Source organism: Silurus meridionalis, chromosome 24 (assembly GCF_014805685.1).
Source record: "Silurus meridionalis isolate SWU-2019-XX chromosome 24, ASM1480568v1, whole genome shotgun sequence".
Classification (NCBI taxonomy): Eukaryota; Metazoa; Chordata; class Actinopteri; order Siluriformes; family Siluridae; genus Silurus; species Silurus meridionalis.
In genome coordinates this window covers 1,037,697-1,059,023 of record NC_060907.1, presented here as the reverse complement: position 1 = coordinate 1,059,023, position 21,327 = coordinate 1,037,697, and the positions used below count along the sequence as shown (strand labels likewise).

Genomic DNA, 21,327 nt, shown 5'->3' with positions numbered 1-21,327 from the left:
TAGAGAAGAAATCGACAAGAACGAGCAACATTAGCGACATGTGGGAAAAAGACAGTTCATTGTCCATAGTTACCCCAAGGTTACGAGCAGTGGCTGAAGGGAGAGCAGAGAGTCATGAAGTGTTATTTGTAGATCTTGACCTGGAGATGAATCACCTGGGATGACCAGCAGTTCTGTTTTGCTGGGGTTGAGTTTAAGTTGGTGAGCCCTCATCCATAAAGATATGTCTGACAAGCATGCTGAGATCCGAGCGGAAGCTGTGGTATCTGATGGAGGAAAGAAAAGATGAGTTGAGTGTCATCTGCATAGCAGTGATAAGAAAACCCATGTGAGGATATGACTTCACCAATGGAGTGGGTATAGAGGGAGAAAAGGAGGGGACCAAGTACCGAGCCTTGTGGGACACCAGTGGTGAGTCTGCATGGGGCAGATGTGGATCCCCTCCATGTTACCTGGTATGAGCGACCTTCCAGGTAGGAAGCAAACCATTCCCATGCTGTTCCGCAGATACCAAGGCTCTTGAGGGTTGACAAAAGTGTCTTGTGGTTGACTGTGTCAAATGCTGCTGAAAGGTCCAGAAAGATAAGTACAGATGACAGCTTGGCTGACCGAGCAGCATGTAGTTTCTCAGAAACAGCCAATAGGGCCGTCTCTGTGGAATGTGCCGCTTTGAACCCAGACTGGTTCGGATCGTGGAGGTTGTTCTGTGAGAGATAGACAGACAGTTGGTTAAAAACAGTGCGTTCAGAGATTTAGAAAGAAAGGAAAGGAGTGATACCGGTCTGTAGTTGTTGATGTCTGATGGATCCAGAGCCGGTTTCTTCAAGATAGGAATGACCCTTGCTTGCTTGAAGGTAGTTGGTACATAGCCAGATGTTAATGACCCATTGATGATTGTGGAGATGAAGGGCAGGAGATCTTGCGTGATGGTCTGGAGCGTAGTTGAAGGGATTGGATCTAGAGGACAGGTGGTGGGATTGCAGGATCGGATGACTTGCAGTATCTCAGTTTTACACATAACACACATCACATATCATAAACTTGTGCTCCAGAACATCTGATCACATCACATTATCAACTTGTGCTGTTAATATCATGAACAGCAGCTACGCTAATTCCTCTCCACTGCTTCTCTTTCTCTCTCCATCCGAGACACCCTGAGGTTTGGCCAGCTCAGTCACCTCCACCTCGTGATGATTACGGACCTTTGAAGAAGTAGATGCCGAACTCGCAAACATCCCGAACCATCTAGAGACGTACCAGTGCCAACTGGATCCCACTACATGTGTGGAGTTTGACATTGGACCTCCTGGAGTGTTTAAAGGCTCTGGCATGGAGAAGCTGATGCTGGATCTGTGATGATCATAAATGCTAGAACTAGGAGCTACTAACCATATAGACTGTATAAGACTGCAGAAAGAACATCACTTATAATCTTATACTCCAGTGCTCATGTTAGTTCTCTCTCTCCAGTGTTCTGTAGTGTTTAAAGACTATAATCACACTCTTGATGTCACCCAAATGAGGATGGGTTCCCCTTTTGAGTCTGGTTCCTCTCAGGGTTTCTTCCTCATAACATCTAAGAGTGTTTCCTTGCCACAGTCGCCACGGCTGCTCATCAGGGACAAATACACACCATTCACCTTCACTGTTGATTTCTGTAAAGCTGCTTTCAAGTCAAGTCAAGTCAAGTTTATTTGTATAGCGCTTTTCACAACAGACATTGTCTCAAAGCAGCTTTACACAAATCAACAGTGATGGTGAATGGTGTGCATTTGTCCCTGATGAGCAAGCCGTGGCGACTGTGGCAAGGAAAAACTCCTTAGATGTTATGAGGAAGAAACCTTGAGAGGAACCAGACTCAAAGGGAACCCATCCTCATCTGGGTGACATCAAGAGTTTGATCATAAATCTTTCAACAATACAGAACACTGGAGTGAGAACTAACATGATTACTGGAGTATAAGATTATAAGTAATGTTCTTTCTGCAGTCTTAAACAGTCTATATGGTTAGTAGCTCCGAGTTTTATAAGCTCAGCATTTGTGATCACCACAGATCCAGCATCAGCTTCTCCATGCCAGAGCCTTTAAACACTCCAGGAGGTCCAATGTCAAAACTCCACACATGTAGCGGGATCCAAATGGCACTGGTACGTCTCTAGATGGTTCAGGATGTTTGTGAGTTCGGCATCTACTTCTTTAAAGGTCCGTAATCATCACGAGGTGGGAGGTGACTGGAGCTGGAGCAACCTCAGGATGCCTCGGGATGGGGAGAAAGAGAAGCAGTGGAGAGGAATTAGCGTAGCTGCTGTTCATGATATTAACAGCACAAGTTGATAATGTGCATGTGATCAGATGTTCTGGAGCACAAGGTTATGATGTGATGTGTGTTATGTGTAGGCTTTGCTAAAAGATATGTTTTAATCTACACTTAAACTGGGAGAGTGTGTCTGAGCCCCGAACACCGTCAGGAAGACTATTCCAGAGTTTAGGAGCTAAATGTGAAAATGCTCTACCACCTTTAGTGGACTTTGCTATTCTAGGAACTACTAGAAGCCCAGAGTTTTGAGATCTCAGGGGCGTGGCGGATTGTAGCGTGTTAAAAGACTGGATAGATACACGGAGCCAAACCATTTAGTGCTTTATAAGTGAGAAGTAATAGTTTGTAGTCTATTCGAAACTTAACAGGAAGCCAATGTAGGGACGATAAGATCGGGGTTATGTGATCATATTTTTTTGACCTTGTAAGAACTCTGGCTGCTGCATTCTGGACTAACTGAAGCTTGTTTATTAATGAAGCAGGACATCCACCTAGTAACGCATTACAGTAGTCTATTCTGGAGGTCATAAATGCATGGACGAGCTTCTCTGCATCGGATATAGACAACATATTTCTTAGCTTAGAAATATTTCTAAGGTGAAAGAAGGCTGTTTTGTAACCTGATTGATGTGATTTTTGAAAGACAAGTCGCTGTCTAAAATAACACCCAGGTCTTTTACCGTTGAACTAGTGGTTACAGAACATCCGTCTAAATGCAGGTTGAGATGCTGGGCGTCTGTATACCAGTTTTGGGCGATGAGCAAAATCTCAGTCTTATCAGAATTTAAAAGTAGAAAGTTATGGGTCATCCAATCTCTTAGTTCCTTAACACACTCAGTCATCCGGGTTAATTGAGCTGTATCGCCTGGTTTAGATGAAATATATAGCTGAGTATCATCAGCATAACAATGGAAGCTAATTCCATGCCTTCTAATAATATTTCCTAACGGAAGCATGTATATTGTGAAGAGCAGGGTCCTAGAACTGAACCTTGCGGCACGCCATAATTTACTTGCATTAGCCTGGATAGCTCTCCATTCAAATCTACGAAATGGTAACGATCGGACAGGTAGGATTTAAACCAGCTTAATGCCTGTCCCTGAATGCCGATGTAATTTTGTAAGCGATCTAGGAGGAGATCATGGTCTATAGTGTCGAATGCAGCACTAAGATCTAGTAAAACTAACAGCGAGATGAAGCCTTGGTCTGAAGCTAAAAACAGGTCATTAGTTATTTTAACTAGAGCAGTTTCTGTGCTATGATGGAGCCTAAAACCTGACTGAAATTCTTCAAAGATATTGTTCTCTTGCAGGTAGGAACATAACTGTGCAGCGACAATCTTTTCTAAAATCTTAGACATAAATGGGAGATTTGAAATTGGTCTGCTTTGAGACAATGTCTGTTGTGAAAAGCGCAATAGAAATAAACTTGACTTGACTTGAGTTTGACTTTTTTACACCTACAGAGGAAGAGAAATTGATTTGGTCTCAGACATACTTTAAAATCCATTGTGAAGAAAAGCGAGACATGGTGAGGAGGTCACCAACCCTGAAGCTAGCTAGCGTGTCTCAGCCCGGGAAAGGGTTTGTTCTCCACTTCCAGACCAGTGAATACGAGCGGTACCACTGGATTACAGCCTCTGGGGGGCGCTGCACATTATGAGTAGGTTGTGTTTAATTTAGATTTTTATGTTTTTGTCATGTTATTAGACAAATATTGTTTGTGAACTGCTCCAGATGTTGTAGGTGCACAGTTGTGGTTGTAGTGTAGAGGTTTAGAGTGTAACTGGGTTTGTTGTTTTAGTAAAATGGTTTTCACCTCCAGATGTGAAACGTCTCTCTGTAATGCACGTGTTGTTATATTGTGTGTTTGTATTGTATTGATGGTTTCTATAATTGTGATGTGATTGTGGTGTATTAAGCGGTGGATTAAGTTGAGTATGTCCACACTGAAGGTCCAGGTACCAAATACACGACCCACCGCTGGCTTTAACCAAACCTTAACTCCAACCGCTTTTCCTGTATTTACTAAAATATTCAGGTTGAGGATTAGGGTTTAGCAAAGAAATGGGTTTCAAGATAAATATTCTAATGAATTGGTCTTCAACCAGGGGTGCGCGACCCCTAGGGGGTCCTCGGTCCTAATAGACATAATTACATGAAAGCACACAGCTGTATGTGTAACATTACAGTTTCTCTTCACTGGAAATAAGAAGCCTGAACACTGTTCCAGATCTTCAAGTCAAATCAAGTCAAGTTTATTTCTATTGCGCTTTTCACAACAGACATCGTCTCAAAGCAGCTTTCCAGAAGAGTGAAGGTGAGCGATGTGTGTTTATCCCTGATGAGCAGCCGTGTGTACACTAAACCAGAAGAACACTCGACTCTGATCACAGCACAGCAGCAGCTCATGAAGCTGAAACCCTGACGGATATATTTGATGAATGTTGTTCACCAGTTACGTTGAAACTCGCAGCGAGTCACCAATCAGGATCGAGCGCACGCTCTGTTTTACACGTGTTCTGATTGGTGTATCTACTGATCACCAACATACAGTTCAGCATCAGTTCAACATCAAGCAGAACATTTAGAGAGGAATAAATGATGAAGAAACTCCAGACTCGAACTCACCACAACACACGTGACCTCATTTACACGTTTTATTAAAGAAGGTTTTGTGTTCATGATGATTGTAATAGAAATCAATCAGTGTTTGAGTCTTTAATATCATTCTATTAATAGATCAGTGTGCTGAGAGTCACATTCGAGTCTTTACACAGAAACTGAGGTGATTAAGTGGAGAATCTTGTGATAAAATGATCACAGGAACATTAGAGTTATAATAAATCACTACTTTAGAGATTGAAGTTCATTTGAAGGCAAAAACTTTTGTACGTTTTCTACAGTCATATTTTCCCGAGTGTCTCCACTTTAACTCAACGACATGGTTTGTGTTCTTGTTCCACCGCCGTTATGCTGAGCTGCACGACTTCCCTTTTCAAAATGCACTTTTATTTGTCACATACACAATCATACACAGTACAACAACCAGGTCGTAGCATATTCTTTTATTTCTTATTTATTGATATATTTGTGTTTTCCTTCTGTCTCTAAATGTGAATGAAAGAAAGGAAAAGAACAACATGAAGAACAATGATGTAATAAAGAGAAACTCATCATTCTGCTACAGGTCTGATCTTCATAGCGATGGACTTGAGACCATAATCATAGGTTTTCCAGGTGTACCAAACATCTCCGATGGCAAACAGAGTCCCATCCCGTCCCCACAGGTAAATCCCGTTAGGATTAGCTTGGTGGCAGTTGTTGTACCAAAAAGCCCCGAGGTAGGATTTAGCACAGTTCCCATTTGCATTCGAGTCCTGGTCTTTATCAAAGGTGGAGAATTTCTGTCCATTGTGGAGAGCCAGAGAATCACCTGCAGATCAACAAACACCTGTCACTACACACTCTCTGGATTATTTGCATCATCACTTTACTTCAGTGTTTTTTCTTCTCTGTCTATGTAGTTTACATTTATGGCATTGAGTAGACACCTTTAACTAGATCAACCTTTTCAACAATTATCTCTTTTAAACATCTGATCCAGCTTGCAGCTTGGTGATGCAGAGATTTGAACTTGCGACCTTCCAGTCAGAAGTCCAACCTACTGAGCTTCCACTTCCTGTAGTTTTCTCCAAATCTCTCAATCTCTCTCACTTACCTGCACTTCCGTTGATGAAACCACTAACATGCAGTTTGTAGCCTTCAGCTTCAGAGTCTATAGAGAAGGAGGAATAGCGAGCGAAAGCTGTTGCTCCATCAAAGTCCTGCAGGTCCACCTTCAGCTCGTATTTCCTCTTGTGTGTGAGCTGGTAGATGTTTTCTAATCCTGGGGATAGAAGAAAAATCATGTGTTGATAAATAATTAGGAATAAACTGTATATAATGCAGTGATATTTGAAGTACATCAATGATTTTAGAAAAGGAGAAGGAAAGACTGGAAATTTAGTGCCCCTTTTTTACTAAATAAACAGTCTATAAAGTGTGTTACTCAGTCTGTCCGCATGGGGGAAGCATTGAGCTGAAGCGTTTTGCATTTACAATATAAAACAATATTCAGTATAAAACTTTGTCCTGTGAGACAACAATGTCTCCACATGTCGTGGAATGATGATAATAAGGCTTCATTTGAATTGATTTATTATAAAACTGTCCTAAATGGTCTAATTAGAACTAGATTAGAATTAGCATATTTGAGTGGATCTTTGACACACTTATTATCTGGGATTTTTATTATATTATGAATGTAGTTAGGTCTGTGCTGTCACTTCTCACCCAGCCAGTATTCTCCATACTTGTCCCCAAACCCTTTCTTGTAGTGTTCCCATGGTCTGTAGAAGTTCACACTGCCGTCCATTCTCCTCTGAATCACCTGGTGGAAAAGTAACATTACAAAAATCTATTCCTGTGAATTTGGTGCAAAAGGGCAGCTCTGGACTGCATTTAATTTAAATAAAAATAAAACATGTCTACATGTACCGTCCAAAACCCATCTTCAGCTTTGCTCCCCAGACAGCCCATATCACAGTAGACCTGGACAGGTGTATCTGCTGTAGGGTAGATTGTGTACACGCCACTGACTTTTTGCCCGCTAGCATAAACATCAGAGCAGTCTGTTGGAAGACCATCCTGAGAAACAGGAGTACTTTCAACCAGCGTGGGCAGAACACCGAACACAGAGACCACCGAAAACACCAAGAACTGGAGAAGAAAAATACAAATAAAATTTACATTTGTGGCATTTAGCAGATGCCCTTATCCAGAGCGACGTACAAAAGTGCTTTGAGTCTCCAGCAATGAATAAATCTACACTGATACACAAGATTACAAACCTAACATAAATATAACTCTTAAGTTCTATAAAGCAAAATAAAATAAAATAAAAATAGTTTTATGAAAAACAACAACATACAATAAAAAATTATCAGTCTAAATAATAATTCAATAAAATAAAAAACTAATACAAATTCAGTAATTACACTGTGACTTTCCATCATTTTAGTCTTTTCCAGCTTCCTCAAGAAAATGAGGTCTTGATTCTAAAGCAGAGATTCTGAACAAAAAACACCTGTAAATTTAGAGAAAACATGATTATTATTAAACGTTTTCCATTATATACCGATTTCTCTTCCCAAAGCTGAAAGGAAAATCTCTGTATATGAAATGTAACATTAGATCTTACCTACTGTTCTTCTCTCCTCTCATTTCCCAATGTTCTCCTTTATAAACACTGCTGAACTTCCAAACTCCTCCCAACTACATCATGTCTTTGTTATCCATTCTACCATATACAGTAGAGTGAAATAAAACAACTTTGCACCAGGACCAAGGTGCTACTCAACACAACACAAATTAACACAAGATAACACAAAACTAACTAGAACAAATGGGACTGTACATGTGATAGAGCATAAAGTGCATGTGATAGAGCATAAAGTGCATGTGATAGAGCATAAAGTGCATGTGATAGAGCATAAAGTGCAGGTGAGAGAGCATAAAGTGCAGGTGAGAGAGCATAAAGTGCATGTGATAGAGCATAAAGTGCAGGTGATAGAGCATAAAGTGCATGTGATAGAGCATAAAGTGCATGTGATAGAGCATAAAGTGCATGTGATAGAGCATAAAGTGCAGGTGATAGAACATAAAGTGCATGTGATAGAGCATAAAGTGCATGTGATAGAGCATAAAGTGCATGTGAGAGAGCATAAAGTGCAGGTGAGAGAGCATAAAGTGCAGGTGATAGAGCATAAAGTGCAGGTGAGAGAGCATAAAGTGCATGTGATAGAGCATAAAGTGCAGGTGATAGAGCATAAAGTGCATGTGAGAGAGCATAAAGTGCATGTGATAGAGCATAAAGTGCATGTGATAGAGCATAAAGTGCAGGTGAGAGAGCATAAAGTGCATGTGATAGAGCATAAAGTGCATGTGAGAGAGCATAAAGTGCATGTGAGAGAGCATAAAGTGCAGGTGAGAGAGCATAAAGTGCAGGTGATAGAGCATAAAGTGCAGGTGATAGAGCATAAAGTGCATGTGATAGAGCATAAAGTGCATGTGATAGAGCATAAAGTGCAGGTGATAGAGCATAAAGTGCAGGTGAGAGAGCATAAAGTGCATGTGATAGAGCATAAAGTGCAGGTGAGAGCATAAAGTGCAGGTGATAGAGCATAAAGTGCATGTGATAGAGCATAAAGTGCATGTGAGAGAGAGCATAAAGTGCAGGTGAGAGCATAAAGTGCATGTGATAGAGCATAAAGTGCAGGTGATAGAGCATAAAGTGCATGTGATAGAGCATAAAGTGCATGTGAGAGAGCATAAAGTGCAGGTGATAGAGCATAAAGTGCAGGTGATAGAGCATAAAGTGCATGATAGAGCATAAAGTGCATGTGATAGAGCATAAAGTGCATGTGATAGAGCATAAAGTGCATGTGAGAGAGCATAAAGTGCAGGTGAGAGAGCATAAAGTGCAGGTGATAGAGCATAAAGTGCAGGTGAGAGAGCATAAAGTGCATGTGATAGAGCATAAAGTGCAGGTGATAGAGCATAAAGTGCATGTGAGAGAGCATAAAGTGCATGTGATAGAGCATAAAGTGCATGTGATAGAGCATAAAGTGCAGGTGAGAGAGCATAAAGTGCATGTGATAGAGCATAAAGTGCATGTGAGAGAGCATAAAGTGCATGTGAGAGCATAAAGTGCAGGTGAGAGAGCATAAAGTGCAGGTGATAGAGCATAAAGTGCAGGTGATAGAGCATAAAGTGCATGTGATAGAGCATAAAGTGCATGTGATAGAGCATAAAGTGCAGGTGATAGAGCATAAAGTGCAGGTGAGAGAGCATAAAGTGCATGTGATAGAGCATAAAGTGCAGGTGAGAGAGCATAAAGTGCAGGTGATAGAGCATAAAGTGCATGTGATAGAGCATAAAGTGCATGTGAGAGAGCATAAAGTGCAGGTGAGAGCATAAAGTGCATGTGATAGAGCATAAAGTGCAGGTGATAGAGCATAAAGTGCATGTGATAGAGCATAAAGTGCATGTGAGAGAGCATAAAGTGCAGGTGATAGAGCATAAAGTGCAGGTGATAGAGCATAAAGTGCATGTGATAGAGCATAAAGTGCATGTGATAGAGCATAAAGTGCAGGTGATAGAGCATAAAGTGCAGGTGAGAGAGCATAAAGTGCATGTGATAGAGCATAAAGTGCAGGTGAGAGAGCATAAAGTGCAGGTGATAGAGCATAAAGTGCAGGTGATAGAGCATAAAGTGCATGTGATAGAGCATAAAGTGCATGTGAGAGAGCATAAAGTGCAGGTGAGAGAGCATAAAGTGCATGTGATAGAGCATAAAGTGCAGGTGATAGAGCATAAAGTGCATGTGATAGAGCATAAAGTGCATGTAACAGTGCATAAAATGCAGGTGATAGAGCATAAAATGCAGGTGATAGAGCATAAAGTGCATGTGATAGAGCATAAAGTGCATGTGATAGAGCATAAAGTGCATGTGATAGAGCATAAAGTGCAGGTGATAGAACATAAAGTGCAAGTGATAGAGCATAAAGTGCAGGTGATAGAACATAAAGTGCAGGTGATAGAACATAAAGTGCAGGTGATAGAACATAAAGTGCAACTCTTTATTCTTGTCCACCTTCAGAAACAGGTTGTTGGCTTTACACCAGTCTAGTAGCCGCTACACTTCCTCTCTGTATGTTGACTCGTTATTCTTAGTGATTAGCGCCACCATGGTCATCAGCAAATGTACATTTACATGAATGCCATTTGGCTGATGCAGATCACGCACCTTATCCAAAGTGATTACAACTTAGAAGTTGCTCAAGTTCCCAGCAGTGGCAGCTTGGTGGTGTTGGGATTTAAAATTGTGCCCTTCCCAGTCCAGGGTCCAATGCCTTAACCATTGAGCTACCACCTCCCTTTACTGATGGATGTAAGTGTGAAGGCAAAACATAGAAGACTTCTTTGTCAGGGGGACAATGGTGGTTCCCTCGAAGGACACTGGAATGATGCCGCTGCTCATAAAGATGATGATTTTGGTAAGAGTATACGCCAGCTGGTCGGCACATCCTCAGGGTACCCTGCTGGGAATGTTGTCTGGTCCCTCAGCTTTCTGTGGGTTGTCTTTGCTTAAAGCTTTCTTCACAACAACTGCAATGATAAAAGGCAATGATGTCTTTCAATCGGTGATGGCTTGGATGCCCTGCCACATGTGCCATGTGTCGCTGCTGTTCTTCAAGTGGTTGTGAAAACTCTAAGCTTATTCATGTGTGGCCTCTCTAATGACCTGGGGCTGTTTTGCTGTTCTTATGGCCACCTTATCACCTGCTCTGGTTGGGCACGAGATGATGTTTCTGGGGTCAGTGATGGCTGCAGCCTCCCTGAACATGTCCCAGTCAGTGCACTTAAAACAGTCCTGAGCAGCAGATATAACTCCTGTTGGCCAGGTTTTCAACCTGTCTGTCTAGTCTGATGAGCAGACTGAATGCTGAAATTAGTATAACAGAGGTGTGGGCTGACTAGCCAAGGTGTGGGTGGGGCACCACATGGTATGCTCCAGAAATGTTTGTGTAAACAAGAGCCAGCATTTTTTCTTTAGTTGCACATGCTGTCAACATGCTGATGGAATCATCACTATCTTGAGATGTGCATAGTTGAAATCTCTGGTGGCAATAAACAGTCTTCAAATCATTGAAGGTAAATTCCTAACAGAAATTCCACTCATTGGGTTCATGGCATTATGAATCGAGTCAAATTTGTACAATGTTTAAATTCTAATGCATTTTCTCATACAGGTTATCTTGTGTTGCCTATTATAATTCTTCATAGCCACAGCGGATCATCCGTCTCCATACCACTCTGTCCTCTACATCTGCCTTATTTAACTACCTGCATGTCTTCCCTCACCACATCCATAAATTCCTCTTTTCCTCTTCCTGCTGGCTCCATCCTCAGCATTTTCCTACTGATATACCACATGTCCCTCCTCTGCACATGTCCAAACCATCTCAATCTCACCTCTCTCACCTTGTCTCCAAAATGTCCTACATGTGCTGTTCCTCTAATAAACTCATTTCTAATCCTGTCCATCGTCATCACTCCCAATAAACATCTCAACATCTTCAGCTCTGCTACCTCCAGCTCCGCCTACTGTCTTTTACTCAATGCCACTGTCTCTAAACCATATAACATCTCAGGTCCCACCACAGTCCTATAAACTTTCCCTTTCACTCTCACAGATACTCTTCTATCACAAATCACTCCTGTCACTCTTCTCCACCCACTCCACCCTGCCTGCACTCTTTTCTTCACTTCTCTAACACACTCTCCATTACTCTGCACTGTTGACCCCAGGTACCTGAACTCCTCCACCTTCTCCACCTCTTCTCCCTGCAACCGCACCCCTCCACTGCCCTCCCTCTCATTCACACACATGTACTCTGTCTTACTCCTACTGACTTTCATTCTCCTTCTCTCCAGCGTGTACCTCCACCTCTCCAGGATCTTCTCCACCTGCTCCCTACTCTCACCACAAATCACAATATCATCCGCAAACATCATAGTCCACAGAGACTTCTGTCTGACCTCGTCTGTTAACCTGTCCATCACCACTGCAAACAGGAAAGGGCTCAGAGCCGATCCTTGATGCAGTCCAACCTCCACCTTGAACCAGTCTGTCGTTCCTACTGCACACTTCACTGCTGTCACACTGTCCTCATACATGTCCTGCACCACCCTCAAATACTTCTCTGACACACCAGACTTCCTCATACAATACCACAACTCCTCTCTCCACAAACATACAAAGCAACTCCTTCTGACCTTCTCTATACTTCTCCATCAACATTCTCAAAGCAAATAATGCGTCTGTGGTGCTCTTCCTCAGCATGAAACCATACTGTTGCTCACAGATGGTCACCTCTTCTCTCAGCCTGGCTTCCACTACTCTTTCCCATAACTTCATGGTGTGACTGATCAACTTATTATTCACAATAATGTTTACACCATGTGCATCGCAGGTGTTCTGTGAAAGGTAATGCGATGCGCTACTCCTGTATTATTCTGTTATATCTCAGCAGGTCTTTGTTGTAAATAAACAATAAAATCCCAGCATTATCCGAAGTAATTTAACACCAGTGTTGGGGAGTTAACCCTGCCTAGGGTTCCAGATAACTGCAAAATGAGAAACCGTTTTTTGATAGTTGGAGAATAGGTGGCAGTGTGAGCTTCACCAGGCCATGGGTGGAGAACAATTAATGAGACTGTACTGAAAACAAAACTTAAACCAAGAATAACAATAGAGAGATTTTATTGGGGAATCGTGTATCTGTGAAATCCAAAATAAAACCCACACAACAACAAGGTCAGTGTCCTCATGGGGCATAAAAAAAAAAAAAAAGAAACTAAATAGAACATTTAACACAAAGCTACTTCCTGCTCGTTGGACAGACAATTGGCTGCATTCAAATGAATCCATGGCCTGATCCTGAGCTCTGGTTACTGTCTTTGTACAGTGTTACTTTGGAGAATCCAATATTCCAGGGAATACAGGTGTTTTCTTTCGCCGGTGTTTCTGGGAAATGATTGGGTCTGAACCTGAAATGGATACTGATAATGAATTGACTTATTTTTATTTATTGAGCACGGCGGAGAGAGGATATAAAATCCTGCTGAATGTCAGAGGTGACATCCCTAAATCAGGTATCTACCCGGAGGCAACGTTTAGCAACAGGTAAACAAGGATTTATTTATAGAATTATAATTCGTTTTTATACTTTTTAACCAGCAATTTAAACTCATTTTACTCTATGATGTTTTGTGCACATAAATTAAATCTGGAAAGAATTAATGAAACCTAATGCAGCTGTGATTAAAACCTATTCTGAATTTCATCCATTAATATTTTACAGTTTTTTACTGTAACCGTTTTATTACGGTTTTTAACCCTGAATGAGTTGCAGGGATTTATAATTTACAGCCTACATCATAAAGTGCTTGTTAATTTACCAAGTAAAAGATGAACATGTGGTGTTTGAATTAATGCGTTTTATTTTTTATTTTTGTGGTCATTTACTGATTTCTTTAGATTTGACCTTTGCACTACAAGTCATGAGTTGTATACAACAGAACGTCCTTCACGTCACGGTTCCTTCGGTTCCGATGTACGTGTTATGGAGTCTAGCCCTTCCCCTGCTGGTGCAGTGCCATGTTATTAACCAGAATTTCTTGCCGCTGGACTGTCAGGACATTTTCAATAACGGCTCCATCCACAGTGGAGTTTATACCATCTACCCTGTAGGCCCGAAGAGACCGCTGCAGGTGTACTGTGATATGGGCTGCACTGAAAATGATGAACGCAGTGAAGGGAAATGGACAGTATGTGGATTTTAACTGGATTGATGTTTAAATTGTGGATTCTGTAGATTAGTATCTAATCTTTTTTTCTTTTTCCTTCTTCCTTGCAGGTGATACAGAAAAGAACTGATGGCACTGTGAATTTCTACCGGCCATGGGAAGCGTATAAACATGGCTTTGGAGACACCGCAGGCGAATATTGGCTTGGTCAGGTTTCCTCTATCGTGTTATTTTTACAAATCAAACACAATCTCTGTAGGTTTGGTAGAATAAATAAGTCAGAGTGATTTAATACTGAAATGTGCTCAAATCTAAAAGGTCTTGAGAACATATTTTTGATCACGTGGCGAGAGAAGCACGAGCTGAGGGTGGACCTTGAAGATTTCGAGCACGCAAAAGTTTATGCGAGATACACGTCTTTCTACATCGATGCCGAGTCGGAGAAGTACATGCTGCACGTCTCTGGATTCATCAACGGAGGTGCAGGTGAGAGATAATAATGATTTAAAAATCATAATGAATAAAAAAAGGGAATAAAAAATGAAATAAATAAAGTTCCTGGAAGAGATTTTTGCGTGTAAATGAGAAAATGTATCTGATGTCAGTGGTTAAAGTGAAGACGTAGATGGAGGAGGACATCGATGTCTGATGGTTTCTGCTTCAGTTTTGTTCTGCAGCTATGAGGCTAATGGAAGTAACTAATCAGTGAAAATCTGGCGTACACAAATATTTGGTATGAAATAAGAAAATAAAGCAGAGATGTTAGTAATAAAAAAGTAATAATAATAACGAAATTAAATTTACAATGTAATAAAAAACAATGAGCCTTGAAATGTAATGAAATCAAATAAAAGTAGATTTAGATGATATTTGTGTTGATAATGTGTCTGTATAAGATGAAGTTATGCTTCGAGCTGAAATATACACATGAATTTCCACCAGCATTTTAACAACTGAGATTTCAGAACATAACAATTAAGTCAGGGAGATGAGGATGGAAGCAACTTGCCTGTGTATGTTCAGGACGTTGTTCATGATGTGGAGGTGATGAACGGCCTGAGAGCATGATGATGGTGTAAGGTCTCACACCTAGCCAAGGATGATCACCTTCTACCATGGTTACTTCAAAGCATTGAGAAGTTCAAGCTGTCCTTGATGTTTGCAGAGCAAAACTGTCTGAAGGATCAAAACTGGTGCTGTTTTCTTCTCCAGTTTCTCAAATTCATGGAATTGTGCCTTATTCCTTAATGTTTTTATTCCACAGGAGACTCTTTAGCGTATCACAACGGGAAAGCATTTGGAACTTTCGACAAAGACATCAACAACTGTGCAAAGACATATGAAGGAGGATTTTGGTTTGATAACTGCCACCATTCCAACCCCAATGGTGTGTACAAATGGGGAAGCGGGGTACCTGCATATACAGGAATTTACTGGAATCACTGGAAAGGTGCCTACTACTCTTTAAAGTCGATAACCATGAAGATAAGACGTGTGTTTTTGCCAGAATTTGAACAATAGCACCAGGAGATCCAGAGCTGAAATTCCCAATCCTGAATTTTATTATTCAGCCAAATGTTATAAATATATTGAAATGAGCTTGTTATAGATGTCTGGTTAAAGATGAGCGAACCATGAAACCTAAACAATGCAGGAACATGTCTGACAAACAAAGTGTTCTCAAATATCATGGTCAACACGAGGGAGTCTCGGAGTCGTGGTTATACATGGTGTATGATCTGATAAATATCATTCATATTTTCCTGATCATGATCTCTTGGTTCTTTTCAAAATCCTAATAAAAATAAAAAGCAACTCTTTTAATGCTCATTAGTTTGTCCTTTTATTTTTTTTCCATATACAGATCAATTGTACTTCTGTAAGACTTTCATAATATTGTTACATTTTTTCTTCAGTTTTCACCACTGGTTTGTGTTTAAACAGTCGATTGTTACTGCAAGCCTGCGAAAATGTTTGTTTTAGATTTCTTACTGTAAAAATGTCCGAAAAAAACGACTACTACTAACTAAAGTTAAACACAAGCAGCTGGAGCAGACCTCCAACAAGGTTAATAGTTTTAATAGCTACAGAATATTAGGCAGATGATTGGAAATGACACAATATATAAGGTATGGTGGTTAAATTACTAGGGTTATCTAGATTATCTAGAAATAAAAACAAATCTATCTGAGCTATATAACGGTAACATGGAAAATTTTGTGGAACATAATTGGCTGGATATATATCATAAATATAACATAAATCCTGCAAGCTATTATTTTTCTATATAATTATGCAATGATTATTTTATACCAACACAACTAACTAATTATAACTAATAAAATTTCATTCATCACCAAATGTTTAGAATGTTATATAAAATTTAGGTTAAAAAAAACAATAACATTAACATTAAAGCTAGATTATAAATATAGCTGACCTAATTCCTGTATCAAATACCATATATATATATATATCTTCTTCTTCTTCTTCTTCTTCTTCTTCTTCTTCTTCAGCTGCTCCCACTAGGGGTTGCCACAGCAGATCATCCGTCTCAAACCATCTCAATCTCACCTCCCTCACCTTGTCTCCAAAATGTCCTACATGTACTGTCCCTCGAATAAACTCATTTCTAATCCTGTCCATCGTCGTCACTCCCAACGAACATCTTAACATCTTCAGCTCTGCTACCTCCAGCTCCACCTCCTGTCTTTTACTCAATGCCACTATCTCTAAACCATACAACATCTCAGGTCCCACCACAGTCCTATAAACTTTCCTTTCACTCTCACAGATACTCTTCTATCACAAATCACTCCTGCTATCACTCTTCTCCACCCACTCCACCCTGCCTGCACTCTTTTCTTCACTTCTCTAACACACTCTCCATTACTCTGCACTGTTGACCCCAGGTACCTGAAGTCCTCCACCTTCTCCACCTCTTCTTCCTGCAACCGCACCACTCCACTGCCCTCCCTCTCATTCACACACATGTACTCTGTCTTACTCCTACTGACTTTCATTCCCCTTCTCTCCAGCGCATACCTCCACCTCTCCAGGCTCTTCTCCACCTGCTCACTACTCCCACCACAAATCACAATATCATCTGCAAACATCATAGTCCAGTCATTGACCTCGTCTGTCAACCTGTCCATCACCACTGCAAACAGGAAAGGGGCTCAGAGCCGATCCTTGATGCAGTCCAACCTTCACCTTAAACCAGTCTGTCGTTCCTACTGCACACTTCACTGCTGTCACACTGTCCTCATACATGTCCTGCACCACCCTCACATACTTCTCTGACACACCAGACTTCCTCAAACAATACCACAACTCCTCTCTCCACTCTGTCGTACACTTTCTCTAAATCCACAAACACACAATGCAGCTCCTTCTGACCTTCTCTATACTTCTCCATCAACATTCTCAAAGCAAATAAGGCATCTGTGGTGCTCTTCCTCAGCATAAAACCATACTGTTACCACTCTTCATCCTCTTTATCGCTGCTCTCACTTCCTCCTTACTAATCCTATTCACTTCCTGCTTCACCAACTCCACATCATCCAACCTTCTCTCTCTCTGATTTTCCTCATTCATGAGCTGCTTAAAATACTCCCTCCACCTTCTCAACACACTCTCCTCACTAGTCAACACATTTCCATCTCCATCCTTTATTGCTCTAACTTGCAGCACATCCTTCCCAGCTCGGTCCCTCTGCCTGGCCAATCGGTATAAATCCTTTTCTCCTTCCTTAGTGTCCAACTTCTCCTACAGCTCCTCATACACCTTTTCCTTGGCTTTCACCATGTCCCTCTTCACCTGCTGCTGCATCTCCTTGTTCTCCTGCCTACTTTTCTCATCACTCTGTCAATCTCAGTTCTGTTTCTCCAACCTCTTTCTCCTTCTGCTCTCCTGCACTTCCTCATTCCACCACCACGTCTCTTTGTCTTCCTTTCTATTTCCAGATGTCACACCAAGTACCTTACTAACTGTCTCCCTCAGTAGTTCCACAATCATCCAGCACCTCTTCACCACCACCGAGCCCCTGTCTGACCTCTTCCCTGAACCTCACACTACACTCTTCCTCCTTCAGTCTCCACCATCTTATTCTTCTTTCAGTCTTCACTCTCCTCCTCTTCTTCTTCACCTCCAACACCATCCTACAGACCACCATCCGATGCTGTCTAGCTACACTGTCCCCCGCCAACACCTTACAGTCTCCAATCTCCTTCAGGTTGCATCTCCTGCATAGCACATAGTCCACCTGTGTGCACCTTCCTCCACTCTTATACGTCACCCTATGATCCTCCTTCTTCTTAAAATAAGTGTTCACCACTGCCATTTCCATCCTTTTAGCAAAATCTACCACCATCTGCCCTTCCACATTCCTCTCCTTAAAACCACACCTACCATCACCTCCTCATCACCTCTGTTCCCTTCACCTACATGCCCATTAAAGTCTGCCCCAATCACCAATCTTTCATTCCTACGTTCATCTTCTACCACTTCATCTAACTCTTTTCCTTCTCCTCCATCTCACAGCCAACTTGTGGAGCATAAACACTGATGACATTTATCATCATCCCTTCAACTTCCAGCTTCACGATCATCACCCTATCAGAAACTCTCTTCACCTCCACTACACTCTTACTGTACTCTTCCTTCAGAATCACCCCTACACCATTTCTCTTTCCATATATAACATTCTAATATATATATAATATATATATATATATATATATATATATATATATATATATATATATATATATATATATTATTATTATTATTATTATTATTATTAAATGTTTTTTGTGTGTTTTTTTTTTTATTTTGTATTAGTACAGAAGGTGCACCGTGCTGGGTGCCAATATATTTGCACCATAATTATATATATAATTGGGCTCCAACCCAAACACAGTCCAATTCAAGATGGCCGATTCTTCAGCAATGACGTGTAAACGGAGACGTTCCCAGGATTCCATATTGAGTTTTTAAATTCCCACCCGCATTCTGCGCAATCTGCTTCTTTGACTTTTGGGTCATGTGGGCGCGTAGGAACCAATCAGACAGCAGGCGGAAGTATTGGAGCGAATCCACGCACGGAAGGCCGGAACGCGCCAGCCAATCGGAGCGCACGGAGTCGGAAAAGGGGGCGGGGTTTTTGAATCCGAACGCGGTTGTGCGGAAGAGGAATAAGAAGAAAAAAGAAGAAAAAACATGACGGCGTCCAGGAAGTGGTTACCTGGTTAGAAGGAGGAAGTTAATAAACAGCTAGTTATAGTTAAGTAGCTACACAAATCTACTCGTTTAAAGCAGGTCGGTTAGGTTTTAAGCGGATTAACGATGTTGTTCCACCGAGTCGTTTACGCGCTACTTCCGGTCTTGGTGTGTGTGATTGAGGCCAGGATCCACCGCCTCACTCTGAAGGTAAGATCTCCTGCTGATCTCCTGCTGATCTCAGAACTTCAGGATGGACTGAGGACATGTCCGGGGAGAAAACCTGCTCTGGCCTTTCTGTAGGACACTGGGCTCGTGCTGACAGTCCGGAGCACTTCATAAACACTTCATAAACACATCACTGCTTTCATACCTTCCTTACGTTCAGACACGTTGTAACGCGTTATTACTATATAAACCGGAAGTGTGTACACGTGGCTGGTTCCTGAGTGTGTAACAGCTGTGGTGTAAAGTGACCGGTTCTACAGTAGGAAAAGAGAGAGGGAGAAAAGAGAGAGAGGGAGGGAGGGAGGAGAGAGAGAGAGAGAGAGAGACAGAGGGGAGAGAGAGAGAGGGAGAGAGAGGGAGAGAGAGAGAAGGAGAGAGAGAGAGAGAGAGAAGGAGAGAGAGAGAGGGGGGGAGAGAGAGAGAGAGAGAGAGAGTCCATCACCGGTGACAGGTAACAGGTGACTTCTTCTTCTCCTTCTCACTCTCATCATCTTCTCCTCCTCCTCAACTTTTCTTCTCCCTGTTATCCCCTGGGTGCTTTTATCATTTCTTCTCCTCCTCTTCTCTCTCTCTCTCTCTCTCTCTCTCTCTCTCTTCCTTAATAAATGTCAGCTTATCAGTGACTTTGTGTCTGAACCAATCCCAGTTCAGGTTGTGAGTTTGAGTGGGAGGGGCTTATTCAGTAACGGCGACACGACGCCAGCCAATCACGTGGCCGCATGAGCTCAGGTATGTGAAAGAGGGCAGAGTATGATGAGGAGGGTTTCTATGGCAACTGGTTTGTCAGTATCTGACTTTTAGGAGTGTTATTTATTTTGTAAACGCTGTCGCTCGAGACGTCTCTTAAAACGAGGGATTAGACGTGTCCCTCCTCCACACCCTTCACCCCATTGTCTTCTTTTCATCTGAAATAAAAACTTTGCAGAAATCAAACACACAAAGTAGACGAACACGTCAGGCTTCCTCGTGACTGAAATTCCTGAAAACACAGAACCTCACACTGCAGATACACAGAGGATTAAACAGCACGTGTCATGTGCAGGCTGGCGTGAGCGTGGTGCAGGTGCATGCTGGGTAAATTAACGTCTCTCTCTGTCTCCCAGAATGAGACGCGTTCTCTCGTCCACCTCAACACCTTCGGATTCTTCCCCAACGCCACTCTGGAACTCAGCATGCTCTCTCTACAGTTCCCTAAAACGATGGACAAGTCGTCTCCTCCTCTGGTGAGCTGGTGTGTGTGTGTGTGTGTGTGTGTGAATGATCTTCATCAGGAATGTAGTATTTATTAATAAAGCCTGGTCCGGGGTGTGACGTTACAGTGTAGATGTGTAGATCTTCATGTTCATGGTGAAGAAGCTGCTGATGATCTTCACTTTATATCACACTTTAATTCTGCTGTCTGTATTATTACACTATCATTATATTTAAATCTATAAATATATTCAGTATTTCTGATTAAACGAGTTCCACTACTGCATATTAAATATATAATGATTTATGAATATTATAATAATGTGGCTGTAATGTAGATTATATCAGTAATCTCTATATCAAATAACTGATTTATTCCTGTGAGTGTCAGAAACACACAGCACTGTCACTGATCCTGATCCTGATCCTGAGAAAACATGAAGGAGGAGGAGAGAAACAAACACACGTGAATATAAAAGGAGGGAGATTAAATCATGTGGATAGATGAAGAGAGAGAGAGAGAGAGAGAGAGAGAGAGAGATGGATGGACAGACAGATGGACAGATGGACAGGACAGACAGATGGACAGACAGATAGATGGAGAATTGTGTTTAATCTCAAATAAAAATTGTAAAACTATTAAAATTGATTAAAATGAATAAATGTTAATAAGAGTGTGTATTAATACTGGTGTGTATTACATCCACTTATCTACACTCTGTCCTTATACTGTAAAATGTGTGTTTTCACCTGCTGTGTGTGTGTGTGTGTGTGTGTGTGTGTGTGTGTGTGTGTGTGTGTGTGTGTGTGTGTGTGTGTAGGTGGGCTTCAGTCTGGCCAGGTCCCGGGTAAACGGCGTAGTTTTCTACACAGTAAGTGTGTGTGTGTGTGTGTGTGTGTGTGTGTGTGTGTTGAGCAGTGTTGAAGCTGAAGGTGCAGCAGCAGGAGTGTGA

General features: G+C 41.5%; 3 protein-coding genes across 4 annotated transcripts in view; 2 read left to right on the top strand and 1 right to left on the bottom strand.

The window, feature by feature from the left end:
- Positions 1-5,376: 5,376 nt before the first annotated feature.
- On the bottom strand, positions 5,377-7,455 carry LOC124378123 (microfibril-associated glycoprotein 4-like). Of its 2 annotated transcripts, none has more exons than XM_046837654.1 (5): positions 7,360-7,455; positions 6,860-7,081; positions 6,656-6,752; positions 6,042-6,209; positions 5,377-5,756 (listed from the first exon to the last, which is right to left on the bottom strand). In XM_046837654.1, the coding sequence occupies exons 1-5, from the start codon at positions 7,375-7,377 to the stop codon at positions 5,497-5,499; spliced, it is 765 nt and encodes a 254-aa protein (XP_046693610.1). In that variant the 5' UTR covers positions 7,378-7,455; the 3' UTR covers positions 5,377-5,496. The 2 variants fall into 2 exon arrangements, with proteins under 2 accessions (XP_046693610.1, XP_046693611.1); XM_046837655.1 differs by having other exon boundaries at positions 7,372-7,440.
- A 6,085-nt stretch (positions 7,456-13,540) lies between these two features.
- On the top strand, positions 13,541-15,432 carry LOC124378126 (microfibril-associated glycoprotein 4-like). The gene is made up of 4 exons (XM_046837660.1): positions 13,541-13,756; positions 13,846-13,942; positions 14,054-14,221; positions 15,000-15,432. The coding sequence occupies exons 1-4, from the start codon at positions 13,541-13,543 to the stop codon at positions 15,254-15,256; spliced, it is 738 nt and encodes a 245-aa protein (XP_046693616.1). The 3' UTR covers positions 15,257-15,432.
- A 3,445-nt stretch (positions 15,433-18,877) lies between these two features.
- The window catches only part of LOC124378048 (protein GPR108), a 5,299-nt gene continuing 2,849 nt past the window's right edge, over positions 18,878-21,327 (top strand). Inside the window, exons 1-3 of the mRNA XM_046837520.1 lie at positions 18,878-19,165; positions 20,287-20,406; positions 21,196-21,246. Of these exons, the coding sequence (XP_046693476.1) occupies positions 19,082-19,165; positions 20,287-20,406; positions 21,196-21,246 (255 nt within the window). The 5' untranslated portion in view covers positions 18,878-19,081. The remainder of the gene's footprint in view (positions 19,166-20,286; positions 20,407-21,195; positions 21,247-21,327) is intronic.